Source organism: Symphodus melops, assembly GCF_947650265.1.
Source record: "Symphodus melops genome assembly, chromosome: 19".
Classification (NCBI taxonomy): Eukaryota; Metazoa; Chordata; class Actinopteri; order Labriformes; family Labridae; genus Symphodus; species Symphodus melops.
The window spans coordinates 11181061-11204966 of NC_136709.1; the positions used below are offsets into that span (position 1 = coordinate 11181061).

Genomic DNA, 23906 nt, shown 5'->3' on the forward strand with positions numbered 1-23906 from the left:
GTGTGTGAGGGGGGAAGACGTGCTGATATGCTGACATGCTGGTGTATGTTTGTGGTGGTGCAGTGAAAGAAGAGGAAAAAAACACATATGACGTCAGTAAAAACATGCATGTTTTAGATATTAAACATCTACAACATCAGAGAATGTTTCACGAACAATAATACGATTTGAAATGCATTAAAACAGAACCTGTAAAAAAACGAGTTAACGACAGATTTCAGAACAGAAGAGAGCTCCTTGTTAACCAGCTCAGCTTATCTTGGTCTGCAGGCTACAAAGAGCTCGCAGCTCTAACAGACACATGCTACAATCGGGCCCCGTCAGGGCCGCCTCTTAACAGGCAGCGCGTTCTGTGACCTCAGCACCCATAAATCACATGACGGCAGTGCAGGCACAGGGTGTCGAGAGCTGTGCCGGGCATGCTTTGAGCGAAGTCTCTATGTTGTATAATCAATAGATATAAAAATAAATGGCGTGACCGTTATTCTCTCCCTGCTACCCCTCTCTAATAAAATCCCAGTAATGCATATTTCATTTACTTTTATACTTATTGATTACCTGTACTCCAGTTAGTAAATCACGCGTCTATCGATCCCTCAATCGTACCTCTGTCGGACAGCACATAACCAGCCATTTGCGCCCCTGATAAAGAGCTCAGGCATTGAACTCCCCACAGTAAATCTTTGCAAACTAACTTTTTAATTCCAAAATCGATCGACGTTTAAACGTCGCATTATTTCACGAGGCACGCCTGAGGTATTAAAAGTAATACCCTGATGCATTTGGTCTTAATGTGTGGAGGTCCATCCCTCCATCTCCTCCCTCATTACACCGAGGCCGAGTGGCTCAGGGGCCCCCGGCAGCCTGGAGGGAGGTGAGGGCCCTGCCGCTGAGAGCTGAGGGGTAGAGCCGCTGCGGGGCCACCAGAGCCCAGAGACGCTCAGCACAATGCTAATCAAACAAGAGAATACCATCAGCTGGCTCATTAACCGAGGCAAAACATCTCCATTCATCTCTGAGCAGAACCCAGAGGCTTTTTATAAGCTTGTTACGCACCTCAGTGTAAAAGTGAGACAAGTTGTTAAAAATGCACAACACTGTTTTTATATTTAACATCTGTTCCTTCATCACTTTTAAAAGCTCGACAGATGTTGGCCCGTTATTTTGTCCCTTTAATATACAAAAACTGTGATGAGGAAACAAAGAGTGACTCAGAGGCATGAGGCGATGAAAAAACAGCTCATATGTAAAGAAGACGGCCGACGACGGAATTCTACCAACACAAGGACACTGAGGAAAACGTCTCCGAGATGGATTTTTCAGGTCATATGAGACACTTTCAAATGCGGCGTGGTCCCTTAGGGTACAGAGTAAAACTGCACTGACACAGGGTCAATTGTAATTTTGGCAGCCACATCCAAAAGCAAATATATCAATTAAAAATAATAAATCCAAAGAAGGAGTGAGCTGCAGTTACAAAATGGCCATCTATTTTCATTAGGGTACACAGCGCTTCAGGTGTGAGCAGGATCTCAAGATTAATAGAGGTATTCAAATGAATCAGAAAGGATTAGGGTCTCCAGGGAACACAATCAATAGCGCCAAATCAATAATCAATAGGCCACTCACACCAATATACTAACTGCTGACACCGAGATCTCACAATTAAAATGAAAACTGGGAGGGGAGTGGCGTAAGACTATGATTTATCTCACAGCACAAGTGTCATTTAGAAATAAATAAGTCAATATATAAAAGCTGCTGCTGCCTGGCTCAGGTGGGAGGCAGTTATGCATTTAAACGTGGCCGCCGGCCCCGAGCATTACAGGCAAATCCCACAAAGCATGGCGCCCGGTCGCAAGCCGATATGAGGATAAACAGCATGCAACCTCACACAGCCTTTATCACTTAGCATCAAATCTCTGATTGTGGCCGTCAACTGGCGGCAAACAGGAGCTGGCAGCTTTTATTAATACAGTATCATTTCAACCTGGCCGTGATACAAGATTAATGCGCACACTGTGCCCACAGGGAAAAATCGTTTCTATCAGGGGTGTTTGGAAACAAAGAAAATCAAATATTTGGGAGCTTAGTAGACCTGAGAGGGAGGGTGCTCCAAAGAAATGAAAATAAGGTTAAGTTGAATCAGCAGTGGACATTTCAAAGTTTATCAAGAGGAATTAAAACGCTTTTTTTTTTTGTTGCCATGCAAACACATTTCCTCATATTTGCTGTGTTTGCATGCAAGGGTGTGTTCTGGAGGAAGTTAAGGTAAAGTTAGGGAAGTAAATGGGTGCCATGTGTGCAGAGGCGGGTTGTGAGGACGGAGACGCTTTCTCACTGGAGAAGGGATTTGAGCAGCTTGGGGAGATAGATTCAGCTTGCGCCGTCCGACGGGACACATCAGAAGCCCCTCTCGTCAATCCCCCCTCTCTCTCTCTCTCTCTCTCTCTCTCTCTCTCTCTCTCTCCCTCGTTCATTTGGGAGTATGATTTATACTTTTTGAAGTGAAGGGTCTTGAATCCCACTATAAAGGAATTAAGAGGTCTCCCTTGAGTCCGCCATTCAAATGAGAGCATGGCAGGGATATGAGGGCTTTTTAATAGAGAGAAATTAGTATTCACAATGCCTCAAACTGAAATCTGAAGGAACCTTTCAGGTGGAGAAGAAAGAGGCCAGTTTAGAAAAGAAAGCCTTAAGAAGTCGGGGGCTTTTCATAGCAGTCGTGTTTTTGCCCCTCATCAAGGAGTGCTGGAGCTCTCTGTAAAATAACCCAAGAGAGAGGCGGGAAAAAGAGTGTGTGTGTGAAACAAAATTAAGAATGCACCATAAATAGGCAGAGTGAAAACAATACAATGAGGAATCCTACAGTCCTGAGGCTGAGGGAGCGAAGCGGCTCCTCAACAGTCCCCCATGCAGAGCCATCAGATCCAGGGATGACTGGGAGCCATGAGACGCTTTGACAAACACCTTCTGGATAAACCTTTTTTCCTTTTTGTTTTTTGTGCAGTCCCAGAAATGCAGTTTAGATTCTGCATTCCAACTATGGAAACACAAAGTATTTCTCTATTTGGGAACACTGACCTTGAGAACGATTGTATTTTTGTGTTTGACTGTAGCTGTCTGTCGCGGCTTGAGTTTATACTTCAGGCCTGGATTGACATTACACTTATTTCCTGTTTGTTGTCATGGAGACCCAAGGGCCTCTTTAACAGCTCAAAAGCAAATTGTAAATGTTCTACTGCTCTGATAACGCTCAAATTGACAAATGAACACGCCATGCGTTGCACAAATGTGAAAACAAATGATAAAACATGAAGCACTGGATTTTTAGGTTACAACAATGTTTTAGGATTAATACAACATGTGTGCTACTTAATGCAAATTCATTTTCTCTTTTTCAGAGGAAGTCTAAGCGTTGCAGAAATGCAGCTATTGTAAATGAATGTACACAGATCACACTTATTTCTGCAGCAAACAGGACTAACAGTCAATCTCTGAAGTTGAACAAATAAGCATTTTCTATCCTTTACAACTTACCCACTGGTTCCTTCCACACAAAAAACACTAAGCAAGATCGGCCGAGTCAACAGCAACCTGTTCTCTGATGACACATCATAAATGATCCATCGATATATTGAACTTAGATTGTAAAAAAGACTGAATGGTGTCTATATATATATATATATATATATATATATATATATGCACACACACACACACACACACACACACACACACACATAGAGAGAGGCTTAAGTGGTGGCTTTTGTTTAATGAATCAACTACCTGTTTCTGCAGACTGATGAGGAACATCTGAGACGGGAGCTCTCTGACATCATGTCAATAGGACACAAAGGCTTGGACTGAAAAGACGTAGAGTATGAAGAGCATTTAGATTTTCAAATTACACCATTTAAGTCTGAAAAAAAATTGGTAAAAAAATATAACAGAAGAACATACCTGGCTTCTCTCTCGTTTCCCAACAGCAGGCAGCCAAAAACTAACAAGAAAGAAAAAGGAAGTTTAATCACTTAAGAAAAATATGAAATATGAACACAATAGATCTCCAATGTTTTAAAGAATTTAAGGCAGTATGTCTTACTCTCTCTGGTACGGGTCTTGAGAAAAGTGTCTGAGTCTCTTGACAAACGCTGGCATGCTGTTTGCCTATAAAACAAAAAAAAACAACTGCCACAGTTAGAAATATTAGAGTTAGTTAGAAATGTACACTAGCAAGGAAGATGTCTGTTGTACTTTAACCTTGCTGGGCAGCCGTCTTCTATCCTTCCTGATGCAGCACGATGCTGAGGCAGGCACTCGTTTCAGGTGTGAATGATACCGATTCCCTGGAATTGCAAAAGGAAATGAGATAATGATAATGTTTCAGATAGAGAGAAAAAAACAAATGCCAATGAGAGGTCAAGATGGCTCTGCAGTCAAGTGATGATTTAAACACAATATAATGTGCAGCAATGTCATTGTTTTATTGATTGAAGGACAAATGCAACATGCACTCTTTTCCTCAAAAGAAAAGCACTAAAACCACTTTAACATTGCTCTCATGCTGCACCTCTCTGGGAGGGCCGTGCAGGCTGCAGGAAGGTTGGCGAAGGATTATCCTCAAGGGAGATCTGGTTGTCTGAGTCCCAGCTGGGCAGCAGGCCGGCCACACCAGCTCCAACTCCGCAGTCTCCTTCAAAGAACCAGTCGCTCTGCTCGTCATCACCTATCACGGGGAAATGTTGTGTCAGCCAGCACGTCACTGTTAAAGCCTATTCATACTCAACAAACCTAACTTGTGATAAAGAACTGTACGTTAAAAAGAAAAAAACAGGCTCCACCTAAGTCACGGCAACACAAAGTACAAGTAGTCTTGTCCCTGTACAAACCAAAATTTGAACGCCATCAGACAGACGCAAAGTCCTTTTGGACTGGAAGACCATCATCAACAGAAATCCTTAAATCCCTCTGCAATAACTCCTTCCAGACCAAAATAAAACACCATAAAAACTACATGAGAAGACACGTTTTAGGCTCAAATTACAATCTCTTAAGCTAAGATATTTGTTGTTGGACACAATATAGCCCCGACAAACTTCAATATAATTTATGTTAGCACTTCTTTGTCTTATTCATTTTAAGGTAAAAGTCATTTGAAAAACTGCACAGATCTTGTCTTGTCATGTTTTCAGTCAAGTTACACATAACAACCATTAGGATTATATTCAGGTGTTTTTTGGTTCATGCAAAAAGTGAGGGAGCCTTGTGATAGTGTTTTGAAGAAGACGATGTAGTTCATCGTAGGTTTGGTGTCAGGTCCCACAAACTTCGGGGGATCTTTGTCTGACACGTGTGTACAACAAACTGCAGCTCTAGCTATACGCTTCCAGAGCACCAGACAACGCCCGTCCTGTCCCCAGACAACCAGCCCATATCAGACCTGTCAGTCAGCAAAGGAACATGCAGGAACCATGCTCCTCACAGTCAAGGTGTAGTGACAACTGTTAAATCAGAGGCCGCCTGGCCCCACCACGGCTAATGAGATTAGCAAAGGCTTCAGCGCTCATTAACACGACATGACAACGTCTTATTAGAGTCGCCTGGGTGCCCAGCAACCAGCCCATTGTATGGCAGCCTCCCTCTGTAGCCCCAGCATTCCCTCAGTTGAGCAGGGTGTCATCCATTCCAAACCTGACAACACGTCATCTTTCTCTCAATGATCAGGAAGTTAAAAAAAAAAAAAAAAAAAGGGCTCTGAATACTCAACATTCAAACAAGCTGTACTGCACAGTTTGAACAAAATGAAGAGATCAAGATGTTGCGCTTCGTAGTTGTCCTTATGTCTGAATTGTTGTTGCTTTTATACCTTGTCTTCCCTCATCATTGGTGAACAGGCCGGGGTCACTGCTGCATGTGCTGCTGGTTTCCCTGCAAAAAAGAAGAAGAAGAAAAACATCCCATGTGAATGATCTTCACTGACCTGTTTCTTTGATCTGAATGACATTTGAAGATGAAGAACTCTGTTTGGATTGTTCGCATTACAAAGGACTGAATCTTTAGGTCAGACAATGTTATAGCATCTGAAAAGTAAACAATGTGAATCTTAAATTTACAAGCCCCCATAATGTCAATATCTAACATGTAACATTCAATAATAAAAATAATGAAGAAGTCCAGAGCTAGAGGTCGACATAAATGGAAATGACACAAAAAGACAGAACGTGCCGTGTTCTCCCTTGTCGCGATGCAAACACAAAGACATGAAGAGAGGCTCTGATCGAAGCCACTGAGTGACATGCACAATCTAATTGAATATCCTCCGCTGTCAGCTCCAATCTAATCTGGCCTGCGTTGTGGAGGATGACAGGAGAGCGAAACACACTCCCCCCTGCTCGCCCCCTCCCTCTGGGTGTGCCCCACACACAAAGTGGCCCACAGACGTGCCGCTTCCACACAACTGGCCAACATCTGCTGTGTGGGCTGTCGCTTCTTCCTGCCTAGACCGCTCCGTTGCCGGCAACCCCCGGGCAACCCCTCGCCCTCTGTGCCCCCTCTGCTACCCGAGACCACCCGGAGTTTTTCCTGCCTTTCTCACACCTTCCTCACATTGAACAAGAACCTCCAGACACTCCAAGGTCATTTGAAGGATTTGGGGGGGGGGGGGGGGGGGGTGACAAGCGCTGAAAAGCTAATGTCTTGTTTTCAATTCGACCAAACTGTCAGACCATTGCTTTCCTCAAAAAAAAAAAAAAATATATATATATATATATATATATATACCAAGCAAATCCTTTCAATAAATATCATAATGGACACTTTGAGTTCTGTAAAGTTCTGCTCTTAACATCAGTCAGATTAAAGGACAGCTGACAGGATAGTATTGGCGTCCTTCATTGGTTCAATTCACTGCTGCACTGAATTCTCTTTAATGTGTACTGATCCGCAGGGGAAAATAGTACCCAACAAAAAGCACTCTCAACCCTGCTATAGAACAAAGCTGTGGTTGTTTTGTCAGATTGTTTGTTGAGTGCAAAAGTTCTAAGCCCTTTACAATTCTATACTTGAAATAAAGTTGATTTATAGATAAAAAGGCTTAAAGAATTTAAGTTGCAAACACTTAAACTACACCATTTGATTCAGTAACTAGACAAATATATAATATTGTCAATCAAAACAGGAAATAAAGCTCATTTAAACCCCCCTTTAAAATAAGTGGAGGCCAATGATCCTGATTGCCTTGCATTTTGCTTCCTGTTGATCAGCGCTGACCTTGCTCACAGGAAAAAGCTGGAGGGTCAGATATGCGCTGATACGGTGCTTTGCCATATTGCAAAGGCCTGCAAGAGACGGCAGGATCAGAAAGACATCCGTACAGCGTACACGTCTTTCTGGGACAGATGGTCCTGCATCATCTCCCTCTCACATCCGAGAGAAGCAGATGTGAGTGGGAGCCAGCCTCTCCGGGGAATCTGGAAGATGTCTGGCCCGGCCGAGTCATCCCAGGCTGATTCCCCAGGCCTCTGCTCAGCTGGACACAACCTCTGGACACATTGGCTGGCCACTGGAGCAAAAAAAAAAAGCAAAAAAAAAAAAAAAAGCTCTGTAACAGCTATCACTTTGTGTCCAAAGATTTTTGACCTGAAGTGTGACCTCTTCCTCCATTTTTAAAGAAATATGGATATGCTTTGTTCTCCAAAGTTTGAAAGAAGAATCACAGGTATAAACAATTAATTAGAGACAAACATTAAGAATTCATCTGTATTAAAGGTGTAATGTGATGTCGCTTGGAGCAGCACAGGGCCGATGTGAGACCATTTCCATTAAGTACTGCCTAATTAATGTCATGAATAATTGAGGCCACCATTTTTCTTGGGGACCAAAAGAAACACCTCTGCTTTCTTCAGCGGCGACCTTTGGTAAGAAAAGTTGACAAACATTTAGGGCAAACTTAATCTTTCACACAGGCCTAAAATAGTACTTCCCCCATAAGTCAAAAATAAGATATTCTGTTGTGGATTAGTGCTAAAGAAACAACTAAATCTTAATTAGATAAAGCGCCATATGTCCATGGTGAAACAAAGCCAAGGGCAAAAACTAAAAGTGCATTCCAGCATTTTTGAGCCGAACCCCACATGGCTCTATTGTCTCTATACAAGCCAAAGAGGTGAAGCAAAACACAGTATCCAGATGAGCACTAATCATTAGGATATAATCCTCAGCTCCTGGGAGAGGCAGAGCAGTTTGCACAGAGATTACAGCCTAGCTGCCATTTATTGAGCCGGGGCTCATTCTGCAGAGGAATAAAGAAGAGGCAGAGACGGAGGGGGGCAAAGCGCTGATAACAATGGATCTGTGGGCTCTTCAAACAAGCCACCCCAACCCAAATCCATGCCCTCTTCCATGGGCGTCTGATTATAAGGTTATCCCAGCATCCCTGAGCAGCAGTAATTGGATTAGTCTCAGAGATTTATGAAAATTAACTTCAGCAAATGCTGCCCTGCTTCCCCCCAAAAACTCCTCGTAGAGTTTTCAAAATATACATTACAGCCAGACGAAGCGGAGTGTGAGAAAAGCACACACAGGCTTTTATTTATTTTTTTCTGGTGGCAGGGTTGGAGTCACCAGTAGCAGCTCACATCTGGAGACGGAGGCTGAGTCCGGGACAGCGTCTACCCACAGGTGAGGCCTGCTTGCTGGGCCAGCCTGGGTGCCAGGTGGCCTCACTGCCAGCAGGCTGGGCCAGGTCTAATCAAGGATGTGGAGACCAACTGGAGCTGCCAACATCTGCTCTCCTTGCACTCGGGTGGCTGAAGGCAAAGCTCGACTCAACAAGAGGAGTGACCTTGAGGAGAGGCGTTGGAGACCGCACGCTTCTAATAAAAAAGGTAAATAAAATGAATGACTTAGAAATAAAGGACACTTCAACAGTGGCATCTAAGTCCAACAACCACTGGACCATACACCGTCTGAGTAGAAATACTTCTGTTATACCACTGTCAACCCCTCATCACTGCTGCCATTTGTTCATTTCCTTCGCCCAAGCCTCCGTTTAACCACTCGATTGTTCAGCCCTTTGTTACTGTGGCAGTCTACTGAGCAGCAATCAACAGTGTTGGCCTGGTGTAAGTGAGAAATGATTGACAGCATGCCACGGTGTTCCCATTTATTTCTTCTCCGGAGCTGTTTTCTGTCAGAACGGCTATTGATTTTTCTATAAAGTAAGAAAACAAGTACCATTTAGGGGCTAGAGAGGTCAGCACAAATTAAACCAGAAGATGTAAAGCCTTCTGTCTGTCCCATTACCGGTTACCTCAAATGTCTTCTTCTCAGAGGAAATACATTGGGCAGGAGCCCGGCAGGGCATTGGATAGTGGAGCTCCCTGGCTTAAAACACTTACTGAATGTTATACTTACACAGTGTTACACATTTGGACCGTGGGAAGTATATAATGCCAAGAACATATTTCTGTATCATGAAAAAATACAACAATTCCCCTGAGTAATATTCTATGGTAATGTAGTAGGTCGGGACTTCTCCTCTTTTCCTGTTTTATGATCCTCCATTAAGCAGTGTCATCTTTATATAACATACCTGATCTGGGCTGCTAAAATGTACAGTATTTTGTTTACATTGGTAGCAACACTTTTGTTTGTCAATGTCAGTCACTGTGGCTGAAACATCTCAACATTTGCTCTACAGATGGGAACATTTGGTACAATCGTTCATTGCAGCGAGACCTTGTCACACCTTTGTCTTTCCCTCCAGCGCCACCATGGTGTTCAGTTCTTTCTTATTCTGATCTCAGAGCCTCTTATGTGCAGACTGAGCTGTGCCTTTTAACTGACCCAATATCAGAGCAATATTTTTGTTTTACAGACATGTCAGTTTTTCGTGCAAAGAAACTAATAAGTGCTAATAAGCAAACGTTCTTCTACGAGGACACTGAACTTAAGTCTGTCAGTAGATGTTTTTAAATATGCCAAAGTAAGCATTGAACTCAAAGTTCAGCCTCAAACTGCAAAAAAATTTTTTGCATTATTTAAAAAACTAAAGACCAAGATGACCGTTCGCTGGAACATTCTGTGCAAATAAAGCTGCTTTCATTGCAAATTCAAGTTTTCGCTAATTTTTTAGTTTTTGATTACTTCTTTGACAAAAGGATATCATGATGGGCATTTTTCAAGACAAAACAACTAGACATTTTGAAAGTCAACTTTAAAAGGCGATTGTTTGTTGCAGCATTTTTTCTCTTTGTGATTCTACAGTATGTCGTAACCTCTGCCTCACGGTGATGATATCATCTGCTTGCAGTGAGAGCCACATTTAGTTTTACTAAGTACAATGCACACGAGAGGGTTCACTTGGGGACACTGGGACATGCCCAGCTTTAATTACCCAGCCCAAGACAGGAATTCATTTCAAAACAAATCAATAGCACACCAAGTCACTTATTTATTTGTGACAATATTTCTCGAAAGGAAATAATGAGCTTGCAGATGCCTGGAGGCATAACTATCAAAGAATCCTCCCTGGTGATCATTTCAGCGAGAGGAGATGAAGATGAAGAGGCTCGATCATTCATTTTTAATGTCTACTCAATACTTTAAAGTGGACTGGTATGATTGTTATACTTTCTTTTTTAGTCTCGTTGAGGACAGGCTGAATATTGACAAGTGGCTCCATGAAGACAGGCAGCGTAGATCATCTTAAATGTCGCCTTGTTTAATTGCCTCTGTCTGATTTTAGTTATGCCCATGACTTTTATGTTATGGGTTTAACTGCCTTTGTAACTTTCCATTTAAAGGGTAAAAAGGGCTTTTAGAGTTTTGAGCTCCTTCTCCAACATGGTTTTAATCTTTGACGGGGTGAACTTCTTATTGCTGAAATACAGCAAATCCAATTTTTCACTTTTTTTTACAAACAATTTCTGTGATTCAAACTTTTCATGGACGCCAAATGTGGATTGGATATTGTCTTACTGGGCTTAAATGTTATACATTTATAATAAATGAAGGGTTTGGTTGCTTATTTAACCACAGAAAAGAAGAAAATCACGAATATGAGTTCTTGAAATCTAACATTACCCCTCGGACATGTTATCTTCTGCAGCATCTCTGTGTTTCTTGGCCATCTTCCTCTTCCACCACTCGTTTCCCATCTGCCTTGATCCCTCAGTCTGGTGATCTGCTGCAACCCAACCACCGGACCTCTTCTTAGATCCAGAAAGATGCTGAATCCTAGAAGGCCTGTGTCTCCGCCTCTTATCTACACCTGACACCTTCAACTTCTGCTGCAACGTCAATGTGATGTCTGGGGTCATTCTTTTGACCTTTCTCCTCCTCCGAAGCTGCCGTCCAGGATTATTCTCAGTGAAGGAGTCAGACTCTGGCCAGGAGGGCTGTCTAGTCCTGACCGGACCTCTCATGACGGAGCGCCATCGGCAGGTTGATGTCACGTCATCAGAGTCACTGCAGTTGGCTAATGAAGCAGCGACTGTTGAGGAAGAGTTCCCTCTGAACACTCTGGCTTCATCCAAGCTGGACTCGGAGGCTTCGATCCAGTATCGTCTGTGCTCCAGCGAATAGAGGGAGGAATCACGGCAGCGCTTGCGGCCTCTGCGGCGGCGGATTTGTCGCCGTCGCTGCAATGGACTCAGGACCATTTCCTCCCACAGCTTTCTCTGCTCCGAGGGCTGCTCCAGAGCAGACACCAGGTCCTGCACCAGCTCATCCATCATGGTGCTGGAAACCAAAGACACAAGATACAACAGAATGAACACAAGGCCGCACTCACACTAAGCAATCCAAACTGCGCCCAAGCACCTGGGACTCCTAAAAGTCAGATTTGACTGGTTTGACTGCTGTGAGTGCTCCGTACCGTGCTAAAGCATGGTACACTTCCTTGACCCTGACATGATTGGAAAAGGTGAGCTTCAGCACGGTAAAGTTGCAAGAGTACAAGCACGGGCACACAATGTGGACATGATGTAAGACCGCTCCTCTAAACTTAAACAGCAGGTTTGTGTTACTCTGCTGAATGTTAACCCAAAATTTGGCCTGACTCTGGCGTCACTATCTCGTAAGACATGATGACGTACATGTACAAGAGCTGACTGTGCTCACCTTTTCATTACCAATGTTTTGTGAGCTGAATTTAAAGGCCAACATTAAATAATAATGTGAAAGTGACACAATATCCAATTAGGAAAAAAAAGGCTTTATTGTAAGAAACTTCCACATAGTGTTCCGTGTGTCTTTTGTACATTACTTTGAGTCTCAGGGCAATGTAAGCAAATCAAAAACAATACCAGTTTTATTGCTTTTAATATGATATATCTCAAAAAGAGGCAACAGCAATAGAGATCCTGATATTGAATAGTCTGTCTTTTGCTGTTGACACCAGAGTTGACAGATGTCCTGCTGCGGTGGGGTGGTTATCTCTGGATTCAGATGTGACTACAGTATCTCTACAACAGCGTCTTCAAGTAGCAGATTATACAATATTCACTGACAGATTCTGTTCTGGAGCTGTAACATTGTACATTTCACACTCTGAGCTGCTGCAGTTCTAGCTAGATATACATATTTAGCAGCTGCTCAACATCAGTGCTGGAGTACAATAGCAGAGTCAGAGTGAGCTGTGTGCATGCTGTGTGCAGGCTGTTACATAACAACATCTTACACGTGAGCTCAGCACAAGGGCGACACTAACACACACACACGCCTCACTTTACTACCCGCGAACACAAAGACACTTTAACAGCGTTTTACACAGCAAACGCGTTGTATAGATGTGGTTCTTAACATTGATATTACAGTGATGTAGGTGCAGGCAAACAGTCTACCGTGAGCACTCACCAGTCGCAGCTTGTCTTGTTTTGTTTTCAGTACAGCTGGGACGGCAGACGCACTTCCGCTCTGCGCTTCAGCCAATCAGGTGTCTCCTTCTCTCTGCGGCTCTCCTGCAAAACATCCCGCCACCTCTCTTCACCGCGGTGTTAACGCAGATAAGGGTGAAGTCTGCTGAGATGTAGATCATGCATTTTACTTTCCCACCGCTCTCCTTAACACTCATACAAGAAGCAAAATATTATAGCCAACTACCAACAACTCCATAGAGCATTTATAACTGTATAATTATCTTTATTAGCTCATGGTCTCTAGTTTTTCCTCTAATAAAAAGACCTTGTAGGCTATTATAACCTCTCGCCTTATAGTATTGAAACGATCAGGCAGTAGCAGAGATTGTAGCCAATTTAGTTTATAGGTCAACCCCCAAAACCCCAGCCCACCTAAAAGTAGATAAATCATTTGATTTCTCTTTTTTTTAGATGTGAGTACATTTTCTGTATACAATCCACTGAATCACTGAAAAATAAACCATTTTCTAAACTCAAACTCTCAGTTTGATTGATTAACTTATGTCTTGTTATAAGTTCACTTGCGTTTAGACAAAGTCTGTTGGAACTTATTTAAGTGTTGATTCAATACACCCACAATCATGTTCAGTACAACATGATCAAATTCACATGAGCAACCAGATTAGGTCATCCCCTAATCAAATTTAGAAAGATATAGTTTATTCAGATCAGATATAAGCACAAGTTGAGTCGAACCTGACAAACGTATGACAAGCTCCTACTATGAATCTACATGTCTGTAACATACTGTAAATATCTTCAAAGTGAATATAAAACCATGTCAAGGGTCTGATTAGTTTTTATTGCATGAATTATATTACCTCTGAAACATTTAAAACAGTGCATGAATTATTGTTTTATATGTAACAGCTATCAGTAATGAACAATTGTCTTTCAAAGCCGGTGTGATGCTGAATAAAGCAGAAAGTCATTTAGCACTTCTTTATTCCTTTAGATGAAGGCAGCCCATATAAAAAAATAGAAGTCTGTGAAAACAAGCACAAAAGCCATTTAATCGCTCTCATCTTCCTCTTAATAACTGCAAATTTCCCCTAGGGCCCCTGGGAGAGGGCCTCTCTGTGCCTCTGCCACCTTATCTGTCGCCTCCATATTTCAGCATGCTGAGGAGCTCCCTCAGTACCCAGCCCCCGGCCCTCTCTCGCCGGGGCCTGTGGGGAAGCTGGGCTCCTGGGCGTACCATTGTTCTGGCCTGGGAGGAAAGTCCGGAGAGAGCCCTGAAAGCTGGAGAGAGGGAATATATTAAAAAAAAAAAAAAAAAACTTGAGCCACTCCTTCATTAAGCAGCAGCCTTCCACAAGCAAACATATCTGAAACGGCCCCCTTTCAGAGGCAGTAATTAGCAATTTGGAAACCTTGCCCCCTCAGGATATACAGTTTCAATTTACTCAGCAGCTTTAGACTCCTTGGCACTTAATATTCATTGTTTCTGCCATCTTCCCAATTTCTCAACGTACATTGTCTAGTCTTTCACTGCCGATAAAGTGTTTTATCTTTCATGTAATTCTTCTTTTCAATGAGTCCTTTGCAAGAGAAGTTAATTTTTATAAATAATTTTCTAAGGGATTTGTAATGAATGTGACGGATGTGATAGCAAAGTGCTCTTCAGGAAGTGTCAGGCTGAATATCATATGGAGCCAATATGGTGCTTGATTGATTAAGTCCGGCTGTAAATGGTGTGTTGGAAAAGTTCCCGCAACTTTTGAGCAAGTTTAATTCTCAACAAGTTCTTAAATACTTAAAAATCCTGAAGCTGTAGAAATAAAAGACATCTAAGTTTGAATGATAATACCTGATAAAAGGATTTTCTGATATATTAACACGGAAAATCATCAAGAATCCTGTTTACAAAACTTCTAGCTTGACTTTGCCTCTTTTGTTACAGTGATATGTTTACGCATCATTGACAAGTACTGAATTATGAAAACTGTTATCATGAATTATTTGTCAGTGTTTGTATTGGCAGGGTAAAGCCTTTGCTTGGATTTAACGGCAAATGTTTGCAAACTGCTTATTAAGCCAAACCACATATTGTACCTCAGGGGGGGAAGACTGACACTTATCTTTGCCACCATGAAGCCTTTGTTTCAAAACGCTACCACTTCCATTCATTTGCAATCAGCATTGTCTAATAGAAATAATTGATTTTCGCCTCTTCTCCACAAACGCAAACGCTTGTGATTAAACAGTTTGTCTTTAAATCTAAATTCTAAGATCCCCATCAACACTTGAGAAAAATAGGCAACTCATTAAAGCAAACAAGGGGGGAAAAGGAGTAGCTGAGATGTGAAAAGAGGAGGCAGGGAATGAAATAATGAATGGAGTCCGAGTGAGCTATCTCTCCCAGGCAGAGCGCCACTAGGGATGCAAACTCTCAGCCACCAGAAATGAGCTACCTATCTGTGAAAAGAGTGACTGCTCCATCCTATTTGATTTGGCTCTCCTATCATCTCTTAAGAAGATGTCAGCCTTGCTTCTTCTATTGCTCTCAGCCTTTATCAACCCGGAGACGATTTCCCTGAGAAAAAAAAAAAAGGAAGAAGAAGAAGGAGAGGAGGGGGAGACGCATTTGAGTGCCTTTCAGGGAGCAACACTAAAGAATAAGTGTTATGCGATAAAAAGGGGGTTGTTAAATAGATCTGTCTATTTGTATGGTAATAATGATCGCTTAAAGACTTGCAGCTCCGTGACTTGTAGAACAAGGAAACAAATTTGTATTCAGGTATTGTGTTAACATGACTCTCCCGACGACCTTGTGAAACTTTCATACAGTAAAAAATGAGTTGAATTCCTGAGGTTTTTTTTCCCTTTTTCCCTTTCTGAGAGGAGGAGACCCACTAAGCAGAGCTTAAACTTAATCTTTTGGCATTTTAAACAATCTTTGTCAGAGTTTTTATCAACTGATTTGAAAAACATTTGACTTTCAAAGGCTTGAATTAAATATACAGTATAAGCAAGAAAGGTGTAACAGAGTTCCTGGTAATCCAATGTGTTTGGATGTCTCTGAAGTTATGGGTTTCTATCCCTGACCTTCGCTTCACATCATTCACCATTCCATTAAAAATAAGGTTCTCTGTTATGCCTTTCTTGCTTATAAACTTGGTTCAAAACCTTTGAAATTGGTTTTGAGCCAAGATATTTCACGACAGGAAGTGATTACAACCCTTATTTAGGAGTTACTTCTAGTTTTGGAAGAAGTCCGAGGATCCTCTATTTCAGAAAAAACTAACACAGCCACAATGACAAGAATACACTTCAACTATCAAAGTCAAAGAAGTAATTACTCACGAGGATTTGTTTCTCACATTTTGATGCAGATGGTCAAGCAGGAGAATACAGTCATTTTTTGGAAATAGCTTTGGGCACTGTAATCAATATTAATCATACAGTATATAAGATTATAGCATGTTTTGTTTGATTTGGATGTTTTAGTAGACAAAGACCATAGCAGTCAGTTATGGTAAAAAGTATTTGTGTAAACCTCACACGTAGGGTCAGTGAAAGTATTGAGTATCTCTCTATGAAAGAATAATTGCAAATACTATTAAAGCCATAATGATATGTGTCAAAAATCAAACCCTGAGGTTTCTCGTTAGGATTGAAAGATCCAGTGTGTATAAACTGTTATTAAAACAATCCGGAAAGCTGAAATAAGAGAAAATCAAGTCTTTCTGTGTGTTGTTCCTGGAGACCCTTCTGTACATTGTTTCAGATGCATCACTGCTGTGGGTAACCACATCAATCTGCCCCAAACCTGTCGATTTAGAAAGTGGAAGGAGGAAGCTGACCCTGTTTAGTTGATCCTACATCTGCTATCTGCATGTAGTAAATGGTGTATAGTAACAGTTCAGCAGAAACATGATCTCCCATGATGATGTAAACAGTTCAAATGTTTTTATAAGCACATCAGCAGAAGGATTGATATTAGGGTGTTCAAATGATTACATTTTGTAATCGCGATTAATTTCTATCTATCTATCTATCTATCTATCTATCTATCTATCTATCTATCTATCTATCTATCTATCTGTCTATCTGTCTATCTGTCTATCCCTCTATCTATCTATCTATCTATCTATCTATCTATCTATCTATCTATCTATCTATCTGTCTATCCCTCTATCCCTCTATCTATCTATCTATCTATCTATCTATCTATCTATCTATCTATCTATCTATCTATCTATCTATCTATCTATCTGTCTATCCCTCTATCTATCTATCTATCTATCTATCTATCTATCTATCTATCTATCTGTCTATCTATCTATCTATCTATCTATCTATCTGTCTATCCCTCTATCTATCTTTAGATGAGAACTTTCCTTCTGATCAAATTCTACCCTGCTGTATTTTGAAATAAAGTAATTTATATCAAACTTTACTAATTAACCCCCAAAAGGAACTCGTTAAGGATCAAAAACTAAATGAGACAACTAAAACAAATTAAATAAGACGTTTAAAGATGGATCAATATCGTCCATGGTGCACCTAAAGGGACAACATAGTATGTGATTAAAGGAAGAATGTGCACATCAGTACAGCAGAAATCTGTCTAGCTGTCTATAATAAGTGAGAGGCGCTGGCTGTGTTGTTGTCGGAGCTGTGTTTACATCATGTTTAAATGGATGGGATAGCCTTGTGTATGAAGATGGAGGACGAGAGAAAAGAAAAATAACAGCCTCATCACGGCTTATTTTGGATCTCTTTAGATCTCGATTCAATGTCAACGTATGTCCAATGTGAAGCTATGAGTTGCGATAACATCAGCCTGCCTAGTTTATACTTCTGCATCGCGTCAACGCGGTGCCTACGGCGTAGACTCGACGCCCCACTGAGGAACCCAGATGAAGAAATGCACTTTTGCTTCTTTCATATGTCAATGGAAGGATTTTCTTCATACACAGCCTTTTAATATTTCCGTTGTAACCGGAAAAGCAACAGCGGACCAATCACAGTCCTTGCGGTTCGCATCGACGCAACATGTAGTCAGGATTTTTTGGAGGTGCACGTCAGGCTACAGCGTAGGGTCTGCGTAGGAGTCCACGTAGATGGTGTAGCTACGGTGTCGTCACAACGCAGAAGTATAAACTAGGCTTAACACAACAATGGAGGCCACAGGCAAAGGCCAATTTTGTCTGCTGCTTAAGCTAAATGGCACTTAGTGATGGTGCGTGAATATAAAGAACGGGGAGGATGCTACTTTGAAAAATCATAGTAGTTTTCGAACATTACCAACCCTGCCTTTAAAGGAAGAAGGAATCCAGTTATTTTTATCCAATCATTTTTGAGGAGTTAGCAATGAGAATGCACCACAACTAACTACTTTGTGTTAACGCAAGTGGAGAGGGGTTGGAGGTGTGCCACCCGAGGAAAGTGGAGGCTTCAAAATCACAGAGGTGTCACCAAACAAAAGTTTGTTTTGGTTTAATGCTGGTGCTCAAGGGCGACATCTACTGGATCAAAAAGTCACACATTCTTCCTTTATAGGAAGGGTTGGTATTTTTTTTTAAACTCGCATGATTTAGTAAGTAGCATGCTCTCCATTCTCCGTATTCACCCACCCCCTCCCCTCCCCTCTGTGCCCCCTCAAAAGCCACACCCTCACTTACATAAACTAGCAAGAGGCGATTTTCAACACATGCTTCGAGTGTGGGCTTGTGAATGCATCAGGTAGAGAGGCATGATTGGTTTATAAAATGTGTACTGAGTGCCGACATTGGTTGAAGTTTTAGTTTCTTTTTTAGATCACACAAATTATCATATCATAATCTCATATTTTATTTTATTTAAGTTCTTGTTATTTTAGCCTACATGTATAAAGTATAAAGTAAATGGCAATTGCTGTTGAAATATAATATGCTTAAAAAAAATCTTTCAACAAAAAACAGCACCAACAAAAGCAAGAAAGAAAACCGAACCATTAGAAGAACTTATTTAACGAAGACAGGTAGGCATTATTTAAGGTGAAGACAAAGCCCTTTTAGTCATCACCATATTTATTTTGTGTTCCATTCTCATAACTGTATATCTCTCCACATTGCCCTCTGCTGAATAGAGGAGGAGGAGGAGCTGGATGCAGACTACGCAGAGCTCTTCAGCACGAAAGCCAGACTGATTAGCGTGCTCACTTTGGCTGATTAATCAGGGTCTGTTAGGTGGAAACGAGCACCATTTATGGCTGATTATCTTCCCAGAAAGCAACATCTTCAGAAAAAAATCCACTGAGGAACTTTCCAACCTCCATTTAAAAGCAGCTCTTTCCATGTAGTACCTCAGCAAAAAAATTAAATGCTGCTTACATTAGCTCTACTCTCTATTATCTACATCTAATGAAAAATGTTCTTAATTAAGTGTTTTCCTACCACATTAAGTAAATATAAGACCTCTAATTCACTTCCCATAGTCTTCAGGAATGAGCTCTTCATTACAAGATTTAGGCTCCTTCGGAGGGCACGTCACCAAAAACCCAAAAGCTGAAGAAGATCCTGCATGAGTGGTAAAAGTATAATTACACATGCTCACAAAGAAATGAAGTCATGCACACATGTTCCTGATTGTTCTTACTTTTTTACATGTATGTAACTCCCTCTAAGATGATATTTCATCCGAGATGTTTTTATATTGTTTGATTTTATGGAGAGAAAATATCAGAAAGTGTTCAGCAAATATCTTTATAATGCACGAAGTGAAAGGAGAACATGTTACAAATGATCAAATAGGAGAGAAAGTATGCTCTGAAAGAGATTTCTGCATTGACTTTTTTCTATTCAACCAGGTTTCAATTAACCCATTGAGATCAAGATCTCTTTCACCAAGACTATAGAGCAGCAGCACTTCTGTTTGGTGGTACAGAACACTGAATTTGCATCATATTTGAAACTGGCTTTATTTTTCATTTTCAAACTTATATGCAGACCAACTCAATAGCTCTTACAGAGATGTTTTTCTGATGTTTTGTGTATAACACCATCATAAACTGAATTGATCTTGCTTTTGGACTGTTGTTCAACACAGCCTCTTAGACTCCTAATTATTGGGAGTGTTTAAAATCAAGATATTAATCAAGCTTTGCTTCCAGCCCTTTAATAACTAATAACTAAAGAGGGGCTCTGTTCTACACACAGTTAACGGACTAACTTTATGCCAGTCACTGCTGCTTTTTGCACTGAAGTGAGATTGATATTAAAATTATGCTGACACTTGCACAGTGGAGAGTGAACAACCCTCAAGTCCGAGGACACAACTGCAACCACACTTTTCATCAGGTAGAGTTCATTCTGAATGGAGCTGGACTGATGTGTGACTTCAGCGCTCCTCTTTGTCAATGGCTCTGGGTTTGGTCTTTTCCATTTATTCTCCGTTTTTCTATAAGCGCCCAACATTTCTCACTGACTTTTCTCTATATGATAGGACCTCTCCGGTGGTTCCAGCTCTCTTGTTTCTGTGTTTGAGTGTTTAATGTTCACCCCACACCTTGTTCTATTGTTCAGCCTCGCGTCCAGTGCTTGGCTCCAGAGTGGCCAGCCTCCTGGTCACTTGATTCCATTTATCTACTGGGATAACTATAAAAATCTGTCAGGAGCAGGGCTGCTTCTTTCGTTCAGCTAAGCCTGGCTGGCAGATTGAGAGCCTCCTGTAATGCACAAGTCTGTTTTTATTATTCTTGCTGGGGGAACACTATTTCATCAAGTGCATGATTCCACAGAGGAGAGGAGATAGCCCTGTCCGGGCTATATTTCTTCCAATCAAACATTCCAAGGAGAAAAAATGAGTGGGTGCCATCAAATCCCAGAATAATGCTGCCAGATTTTATGTAAAAAGAAGGACTGATGGACAAATACAGGAAGGCAAGACAAGTTTAATGACGTGTGTTCAGGAGCTGAGATTGGAAAACTGACAGAGAAAAGCAGCCTCTTTGCCAGAATATAAATTGTTGTGTGCTGTAAAAAGGCTTTTATCTGGAGTGAATATGGGACGAAATACACAGGTCAGGGTTAAGTCATTTTCTCCGGCAAGTTAAGCGAATAATGAAGGCGAGCCCGCGCGGAGAGGAGCACTGCTACTGCCAGTTTGTCTTCATTTATTATGCCAAATCTCATGATTTTGGCGTTGGCGCAGTGAGTGCTCTGGCGCGCACCGGTGGACGACATATCGCTTAATTTACACAAGGTAATGAAAGCAGGGAATGGGAGGACAAAACAATTTACCTGCTGACACGAGAAGAAGTGATTTGCGAACATGGGGGGGTGAGCAAAAGAGCAGGCAGAGGGCTCGGGCCAAGGGGTGGGAGAGGAGCAAAGATAGGGATGAGGGGGAGAAAAGAGGGAGAGGGAGGGAGGCACGGAGGGATAAAGGAGACGGAGGGGGAGGGAAAAAAAGCAAAAGTATAAAACTGGTAGACGGAGAGGCAATTCAGGCTTCAACCTCGGCTCGTCAGGTGATGATGATGGCTTCAATGAGGCAACAGTAAACTCTCAGTCTCTCCCTCCCCCAGAGACACCAACACACGCACGCACAGCACAAATACTTGCAATCAGGGGGGCGAAATTGACCTCAAATCTGGAGGGTCTGTGTTGACAAGGCCCTTGTTTTACTCCTCCTTCCCCAACAATTGTAATCACTTATCAGAGAGCCACTTGAGGGCCAGGGACAGTTGCTTGAACATCATTCTGGAGCCGCAACAGGTATTTTTGACCCAAAGAGCAAATCTCTGACTGCAGTCTCACGTCAAATTTAGCTGACCAGTTCTCTTCATGTACGTTTATGTAAGTCAAACTGGCATCATTTAAAATGGGGTTTATTTGCTATGCAAAGTTTGTGAGAAATTACCTAGACTTGCAGGAGACACCAAATGAACAGAGGTGTCAGAGAGCCACAGGAGGGCCTCCTCCTTCGCAGACAGTACCATACGGATGAAAATGTAATTTGATTATCACAGAGTCACTGTCTCCAGACAGACAGAATACACTAAACTTTAAGATCACCATTTGTTAAGTGTAAGGTCACCTCCCCATATCTCTCTGTATTGTATAAAAGGACTTGTAATGTAAAGGTTCGGGAGAAGATGCTCTGGCCTCTCCTCCGTGCTGCACGTATTAAAAGAGATCTGATTCAAGCGCCACCGTGAATTTTCTTCTTGAGAATTAGCAACTCTCCACCTCGTAAAAGGAGAATTTTCCACGACATTATGGCGACGAGGATGGGATAGACGTTTCCGCTGATTGCTACCTGAGACTGAACTGAAGGAGCTGCCGGTCGGGAAAATTCCGCTCCGACAAACGGAGATTTTGGATCCCACCTGACGTCAGATACAGGGTGCAGACAGCGGACGCTCTATCTAAGTGAGTACGGCGTTTGAATCATTTGCTCAATTTGTAAAAGCCTAGGTAGCTGAAACGTAATTTAAGTCCTTTGGGGTGGTTTCAGTTATGCTTTTCGGGTCCATATAGTGTTTTATGGACGCCATGCCCATGTAATACCGGTCTTGGAGGTTTATGTTTTGGTAATTCCCATACCCTGCGCGGTGATGGAGGTTGATGTGTAGTGTGTTTTGTTGATGTGTTGTGCGTTTTATATGTTTAGAGTGTCTTAAACGAGAAAAGTTAAGAAAAAGAAAAAACGAAAAATGAAACTAAAATATCTAACGAACAGCACGAGGCTGTCTGCACTTAAAGAATAAAACACGTGAAACAACGATTATTATAGATATACAAGGCCCCACTAAAATAAAATGGGCGTATGAGTGATAATCAAAAATAAAAACTTTGTTTGCGACATTCAGTGTCTGGCATGCAGATTGTATGCTATTGAGGTGCGTTGCTCGGAACGAATGTGTCGTACAAACCACCTGGCTGAATTAAGTTGCGAAAAGTTTTAGTGTGTGTTTGATAAGATCCAACCATACACTGTATGGGAAGATCAGTGTGATTGTGAAGCTGTGTGAGTGATAAGCCCATTGAACGTTTAAGCACATCTGTCCCAGTGAGTCATGAGAAAACAAAACGGGGAAAAATAATATATCTGAATTTTTCTTTTTCTGACGCTCTGCTGAATTAAGAGCAGACAAATGGGGAATATGTGATTTAGAGATGTTCAACTTTAGCAATTTTTCACACATGAGATGTCCCCTATTAAAAGAAATTAAGCAAAATTAGTAGAGATTGAAAGGAAAAAGAAATGAGGTTTTAAGTAAGAAATGAAGGACAAGTAGAAATGTAGGGTTAGATTTTAAGATGTGACTTCCTCCTCTGTCTCCACCTACAACTCTGCAGCAACACCTCCTCCACAGGAGGTCAAGCACACCAGACGAACTCTTGGAAAGAAGGGGGGCCGACCACACACCCGGATTTAAAAGCCTTCTTTCTGTCTCCTTAAGCAAGTAACTCTGTTTCTCCAAGAAAGAATTTTTACACAGGCCATGTCAACCAAACAACATGAAGGAGGTTGCAGAGGAAATGCCTGAAAAAGACTGGAGATTGATGGGCCACAGAGTCCTGGACAGAGATTGCCACCAAAAAGCAAAAGGAGAAGAAGACTGGGTCCATATCGAACTGAAAGTGCAACAGCACTGACTCCAAGAACAATGCTACAAGAGAGAAGGAGATGGGAATCCTGAGTTTAATACAAGATCCAGAAGAATCCTGGTCACATGTACCACCTGAAGGTGTCTGTTGTAGGATTCCTCTTGACAAAGCCAGAGGAGGCAGTGGAGGAAGGTCAGAGTAGTGAGCAGCACATACAGAGACACACACACACACACACACACACACACACACACACACACACACACACACACACCTACACACACAGAAAAACACTGATTCGACTGAAAAAGAATAAACATAGCAACTAACACTGTAATGATAAAAAATTTTAAACAATCTTGAATTTTAGAAATATAATAGCATATTATATTGTTTTCCAGTCAAAATTTTAATTTTAGACGAGATTAAAAGATATCCA

The 23906-nt window shown here is 41.6% G+C and overlaps 1 protein-coding gene across 2 annotated transcripts in view; it reads right to left on the minus strand.

Annotated features, from left to right (window-relative positions):
- The window catches only part of LOC306840009 (G patch domain-containing protein 2-like), a 43743-nt gene that overhangs the window by 9729 nt on the left and 10108 nt on the right, over positions 1–23906 (minus strand). The window contains exons 4-12 of one of the 2 annotated variants that reach the window (XM_079368991.1): positions 14016–14165; positions 12862–13026; positions 11089–11745; positions 5870–5931; positions 4574–4729; positions 4264–4349; positions 4106–4170; positions 3964–4003; positions 3790–3866 (exon numbers count right to left, since the gene is read on the minus strand). In XM_079368991.1, coding sequence (XP_079225117.1) covers positions 3790–3866; positions 3964–4003; positions 4106–4170; positions 4264–4349; positions 4574–4729; positions 5870–5931; positions 11089–11741 — 1139 coding nt within the window. In that variant the 5' untranslated portion in view covers positions 11742–11745; positions 12862–13026; positions 14016–14165. The remainder of the gene's footprint in view (positions 1–3789; positions 3867–3963; positions 4004–4105; positions 4171–4263; positions 4350–4573; positions 4730–5869; positions 5932–11088; positions 11746–12861; positions 13027–14015; positions 14166–23906) is intronic. The other variant, XM_079368992.1, reaches the window with a different exon arrangement.